Consider the following 6780-nt stretch of genomic DNA (forward strand, 5'->3'; position numbering starts at 1 on the left):
TGCTCGGGGCCCGCCCCCCCGCCCCCCGCCGCGACAGGGACGGGTACAGCTACAGTAGTCGCAGTGAGTACGGGCCCGTCTTCCTGCGGGGTTTCCGGGCTGCTGCGGGCGAGGGGCAGGAGGCGAGGGGAGGCGGCAAGTCGTGATGGAGGGGACGGGACCGAGTCCCCTGGGGCTTTGGGGGGCGGGTTGGTGGGGGATGCGGGGGTGTCGCTGTCCCTGGGAGCGGGGGATGCCTGGCGCATCGCTGGGAGCAGGCCGTCTGCTGCCTTGGTGCTGCAGGCCTTTTTCCTGGCACCGGCGTTGCGCTCGGGTATCCCCTGAGAAACTTAGGAGGGGCAAATACGTGAAGCAGTTCTGGCCGCAAAATTGTGGCCTTCTAGAAAGGGTTTCTTGTTAATTAGAAACGGTATGCTCTGCTAATTTAAGGGCTCCGGTGTTCTTGGGAGCATTTTGATGAAACAGTGGTGTTGCATCACTGATGTTAATGAATAAATACCGTTGCATAATTGGGGTAGAAGCACTCAGCTGTGAACTTTCATGTGAATGTTTCAGTTGAATATATGGAAGGGGTGGGGGGAGGTTTTCAAGCAGGAATCTGTTGTACTAAGTGGGGGATAAATATTTCTATGTTCAGCTAACTCGTATAGTTTCTTGAGCTGAGCTATATAGAACTTAAGTGGCCTAGTACTGTAATTAAAAGTACTAAGGTTCATCTTTTAGTATTCTCTTGAAGCTTGGTGTTTGGGGGGGCGGGTATCTGTCTTTTTGAAAAGAATCAAATGTATGTTGTTTAAAATTGTTGCATGTTCAATTCAAACTTTTTAACAAGTCCTTGATGTTTCAATTTAAAAGTGACCAGTGGGGCTGAGGCTGTGTCCACTGAGGCTAAGATGACTGCCTTTCCTGATTGGCCATGGCTTTTCCATACATTGTGTGACCCTTGCCCTATGACCCTTTGGCTGACCTTACCGGAAGCCATGACGACAGCAGCCTTTTGCCATTAGACGCAGGGTGATGGTGAGGATTCCAAGGGTTAGACAAAACTGGTTAAACTGAACTAGGTGACTGTTACCTTGCGTGTTTTGTGGCCAAACCACCACCAAAAACCTCATACTGTGATGTAAGTACTTAGTGTAACTAGTAAACGTTTTTGTAAAATGTAGAAATGCATGTAATCAGTTAAGTTTTATATTTTACAATGTTCTGTAAAATAAAACTTAGCAAGGTGAATCTAATAAGGAGCAGTCACTCTCTAACAGATCTTAGGAGCACAGACTTGTAGGATTTTAGTCTGTTTGATTTGCCATTAATATAGATTATGGCAAAATTGCAAAGTTTATTGGAGGCTTAGAGAAATAAAGTCCTACTCCAGTAAATATAACTGTTTAACTAACTTTTTCAGAACATTTAGTTTTTGTCATGCTAGGAGACCATCTAACTTTATTTCTTTGTACAATAAAGGTGGGGGTGGTGGCGGCTATAGCAGTCGGAGACAATCTGGAAGAGATAAATACGGACCGCCTGTTCGTACAGAGTACAGACTGATTGTTGAAAACCTTTCCAGTCGCTGTAGTTGGCAGGATTTGAAAGTATGTATTAATGTTCTACCGCAGAGCCTGTTGTGACTAGCGGGAAGCAACAACTTCCTTTAATATCAATGTTCATTTTGATTTAGATAGAAGTAATTGAGAAGTATTTGTGCATGAATGTTTACACACAATTAATGCTACTTTTGCTCAGACTTGTCTTAAGCATTCTTGCAGAGCGTAAGCCTTGTGGAATGGTTACGTTATTCTTCATCTACTCCCTCAAGGATTTCATGAGGCAAGCTGGTGAGGTAACTTATGCAGATGCTCATAAAGAACGTACGAATGAAGGAGTGATTGAGTTCCGATCTTACTCGGACATGAAGCGTGCCCTGGACAAACTGGATGGCACAGAGATAAACGGCAGGAAGATCAGGCTGGTTGAAGACAAGCCACGGTCGAGCCACAGGCGATCTTACTCTGGCAGCAGGTCAAGGTAACTCTCAGGATGCATCCTTCTCTGCGTCAAGACTACTTAGACTAAGGACGGGTGTACGTAGCCCTGCCTGCAATGCTTACCTTCAGTTGATGTTTTAGGAATAGGAGGGTGTGTGGTAATGTAGAAGACATTCTTTTATGTCATACAGTAAAACCAGGTTTGAGAGTTTTTCACATGTGAGACATCCAATGTAATTCATTGACAGTATATTGAATCTAGGTGGGTTGATGGTACATCTTGATGTGGCCATACTTGTTTTTGAGAACTTTAGCAGCTTTTCTCTGTTAGACAGCATAGCAGGGCACATCAGACAAAGAATAAGGGACAAACTACACTTCAAATGTTTCTAGGTCACGATCTAGAAGACGGTCTAGAAGCAGAAGTCGTAGAAGTAGGAGCAGCCGCAGCAGGTCCCGTAGTGTCTCCAAAAGCCGCTCACGGTAAGTGATACATTGTTTTCTGTTAGTCCAGGAATTGCTACTTACTAATTGATAGATATTTGCAGCTGCTGTAAGTACACTTCAGCTCATGCGGAATAAACTCTGTCTCTTTTTGAAAGATCTAAATCCAGGTCACGAAGCAAAGACCGCTCACGTTCCAGATCTAAAAGCAGGAAGTCTAGATCAAAGAGCAAATCGAAACCCAAGTCTGACAGGGGTTCACGCTCGCACAGCAGATCCAAGGAGAAGTCGGAGAAGTCTCGGTCCAGATCCAGGTCCAGGTCTCGATCTCCCAAAGAAAATGGTAAAGGAGATGCTAAGTCTAAGTCCAGGTCACGGAGCAGGTCTCGTTCCAATTCTCCGCAGCAGCAGCCATCTGCCAAGGCTCGTTCAGAGTCACCACCCAAAAGAGCTGCATCGAGGTCCCGCTCCAGATCTCGTTCAAAATCTCGCTCACGATCAAGATCTAGTTCAAGAGATTAAGACTAGAACTCTCCTCTTACATTGCACACTATTACGGAACATTTTCCTACTTGTCAGGCCATTAGTGTTATGTTAGTACTTCAGAAGTTGGTTTTTTCTCTTGCAGGAGTGAATGGCCTAAGAACTAAGGCATGAGGGTTTAATTTGTATCCCAAATTTGAAAATACAAGATTGGGATGGTGGTACAAAGCAGGAAAAGTCCCCCTTTTGTAGAAATTCAGCTAAAAGTTTGATTTTATAGCATTTCCGCAGGAGTAACTTAACTACTCTTAAGTGCAAAGTGGTTTTTATATTAAAAATAAATTGAATATAAACAGGCTTAAATCTGGGCTTTTTTGAAAGTATCATTTTTTTTCCTGTTTTTTTTTTTTTCATGGTTTTAGAACTATGGATATCATTAGCTTCATAGGTTACAGCTTGCTACCAAAGGCAGGATTGCCTTGCAGGGCAGGTCAGATAATTCTCTGGTTTCTCTTAATTTGTGGAAGCAGGCTGCAAACAATATAAACCAGTAACAATACTAGGAAGATTTTTAGACCAGCAATAAACTCAAGTTGGAGCGTTTGTGTTGTATCTTAACTTGCCAAAAGAACATTCCCCCCCATACTGTGACTGTATTAAAGGTAATAAAGGTACTCTGGAACCTGTATTATACAGTATTGCTGAAAAATCCTACGTTTCAAACTTGAAAGAATGAAAGCTTTCTGACGTTTGTTTTTGGTTGGTTTTTTTTTGCTTGAATATCAAGTGTCACTCCGTTGTCAGACACTAAAGTGTCTCTTGGATGTGGTCCAAGTCACTAGTATGTTGTATGGTTTGTCAGCCTCTAAATACCTATTGGATATGAAAACTAGGTAAATAAAACTTGTCTTCCCTCCTTTTTGACTCACTTATGTTAACATTTTGCTTCAGACTAGGAGAACTATAATCCTATTGTGTGTAAGTCTGACCTTTATTGGAAATGTAATCTCTTTGAGCTAGAGTTCTAGTCTTAACAAAGGCTTTGCTAAACCACAGTTGCCAATTCACTTAAATTGTGGAATAGGACTCATCCCAAAAATTCCCCTTTATAGCTAAATTGATTTTTTGTAACATGCAATAGCAAACATTAGAACTGCCTTGTACTCTTTATACAATGTGTAGTTTGACTTGTATAAAATTAAATTGGTGACTCAGACTCTTGTGTTTATTGCGGTGTAATGGGATTGGGTTTCTGCCTCTTGTGCTGGGGAAATTGCAATTTATCCTACTTACTTATACTGTCTTTTGCTGGAATAACCTCTTTGTTTTAGTAAGAGACTTGGGAGCTCTTGAAATGGCGTGACTGGATGTGGAAGCAGCACCTCTGGTCAGAACTTCATACGTGTTCAGGTGCAGGTTCAGGTCAGGCACAAGGAGCGTATCAAGTGCATCTTCAAATGCGACTTCATGCCAACATTTCTTTCCTGGAATTGCTTTATGATCTAAACATTTCTCTTAAATTAATATTTGATTTCTTGCCGTTTCCTCATCATATCTAGCTTGAGCTTTTGCCTGTTGCATGCAAGTAGCCGTGCTCGTACAGGAAGGGATCCCAGGAGGCGTGAAGCTGGTTTTGCCTGATAAGCTTGCGTTCCTAACGGAACCTGAGTGGAAGTGATTACATGGCTTGTGTTGCTGTAAGATCAGGTTACTGTTGCTTTTGGATTGTACACTTTTCCATGCTGTTTCTCTGCCGAGTGTGGAAAAGCAGCTGTATTTGAGCTGCCAAGCTAGGTTTCCCCATGATTGTCTGTATAACTGTGGAATCTTACAGATATTTCTGGCATGACTAAATCCACCCTTCTCTGCACCTGGAATGAGGTGAGGCCTGTGTTTAGTTTGTGATAAGTAATTTTCTTAAAAAAAATGAAGCTGTTTTAGTTAAGGTGCATTTAAGTATAATGACTAGAACGATTGTATGCTGTAGGTCTGATCACTGCAGGCCGTACCTTCTGTGCGTTGGATTGCAAATGTGGGGGGAGTACTGCGCACTTCCTGCACAAGTCAGACTATGCAACGATAGTTTAATGCAGTTTTACAGCCCTAAGCTCCACTTGCGGAAAGAATCGCCTCTCTCAAACTTGACACAAAAGCATTATGCCCCCTTGATTTTCTTGATCATGGAGTAGGTCAGTTTTTGGAGAACTGCTCCTCTTTGATGAGCCTCCAGGGGGCTTCAGTGAGATATATCACACTTCTCAAAACAAGAATTGAGCTCACAGCTCAGTTGATTAAAAGGTATATATGCATATTTTCAGTGTCTCCGTGTGTCTTTGGAGTAATAAACCAAGATATTAACAATGACTATTTTGCACATGCTTGTACATACTTGTAACGGCTGGTTTCTAAAACCAGTTTCCAGTACCAGCATGAGAATGTGTTGGCCTTACAGTAGCCATTAGCACACCAGTATTGTTTAATGATGTATGGCAATGGCTTTCACCTACTATATTCACTTTCTGACATGAGGTTGTTACGACAATGGTTATGTTTGAAGTCATCTTTATTCCTGAATTAACTTACAGCAAGGGCCTAGATTGGATTTAACCAGCTTGCCTGTAACTCCTTTAAATATGGAAGATTTCTTTTTGTGTTGCTGCCGCCACATGCGATGACTCCCTTGGCTGCTCTGCAAAAGGGAAATGCCCCTTTACGGTGCAAATGAAGCAGGAATTCCTTGGCACGGCTTGGATCCTTCTGTTTTTTTTCCCTCTGGAAAGCTAGTAGGATTGCAGTAGTGCCAGATAGAGAGCCACTGCAGTGAAGTGCAAGGCTTGCGATAACTTTAAAGAACCCACCAACAAAACCCAAACACTGTAATCCCTCTGCCTCTGTCAGCGCTTTTTTTGTAGGAGTGGAAGACACTTGGTCTGGTGCATATCTGTGATCATGAGTGGGATTATTTCCAAGATGTGTTGTAGGTGTTAGAAAAGCGTGGCTTGGATATGTGTCTTAAACTTCACAGAAGAGTAAAAGATGGCAGAGGACTTGCATACGTGCTGCGCTTTGCGGCTGTTGCATGTGCTCTGCATTGGCCTGCAGCAGTAGCAATAGTCGATGGCAAAACCACCTGGCATTGCTCGTATCTCAGTTTTTGACCTAAGGGTGGAGCCATCTTCAGGGATGTGCTTTAGTATTAAGCCTCTGGACTTTTTTTTTTTTTTTCTCCCTGCATTTGGTATAAGCAATATAAATTTGTTCTTAAAAAGACAAAAGTGAAACATGCCTTCTCATCAACTGTGGAGTGCAGGATTAACTTAAAACGTGAGTGTCCTATAGCAAGTTGTGAAGGAGAAATCAACACTACCATTAAAAAAATAGTGAAACTTAGAATCATAACTGTGTTTGGAGTCTATTCAGAGCTTTTTCCTGTATTTAAAAAAGCATCACTCCCTGTATTTTGGTGTTTGACATAAATGCAAGTTCCGTCCTTAAATCCATGATTCGTGTGGTGTAAAATACCTGCTTTGAAGTTAGATGTGTGTCCCACTTAAACCCTGGCAGACAGTTGGAAAGTGTTTGTCCCTTGCGTAGGTGGTGAGTCAGTGCTTTTTGTGAAGCCACTTGTAGCCTTGGAAGCGAATCGAACTCTTCCTTGCGCCATTTCCCTCGGACAGCAGTGACGCTGGCTATCACACACAAATGGGGAAATCTGGAATTAAACAAAGTTCATTTTTGCTCAGAGTTTCTGAGTGACCCATCATTTACATGCATTGAACTTGGTCTCTGTCACTGCCCATGTCAGCAGGTCATAAAAGAGAATTCTTTTTTCCCACCTCAAAAAGGTGTTTTCTTCCATACTTTGGCT

At 42.5% G+C, this 6780-nt stretch overlaps 1 protein-coding gene across 1 annotated transcript; it reads left to right on the top strand.

Moving 5' to 3' along the window:
• Positions 1-7: 7 nt before the first annotated feature.
• SRSF6 (serine/arginine-rich splicing factor 6) lies at positions 8-4128 on the top strand. Its single transcript, XM_009886334.1, has 5 exons — positions 8-63; positions 1465-1592; positions 1817-2025; positions 2379-2468; positions 2588-4128. The coding sequence occupies exons 3-5, from the start codon at positions 1823-1825 to the stop codon at positions 2949-2951; spliced, it is 657 nt and encodes a 218-aa protein (XP_009884636.1). The 5' UTR covers positions 8-63; positions 1465-1592; positions 1817-1822; the 3' UTR covers positions 2952-4128.
• The last annotated feature ends 2652 nt before the right edge of the window (positions 4129-6780 follow it).

The sequence above is a fragment of the Charadrius vociferus genome, unplaced genomic scaffold, assembly GCF_000708025.1.
Source record: "Charadrius vociferus isolate BGI_N301 unplaced genomic scaffold, ASM70802v2 scaffold225, whole genome shotgun sequence".
Lineage (NCBI taxonomy): Eukaryota > Metazoa > Chordata > Aves > Charadriiformes > Charadriidae > Charadrius > Charadrius vociferus.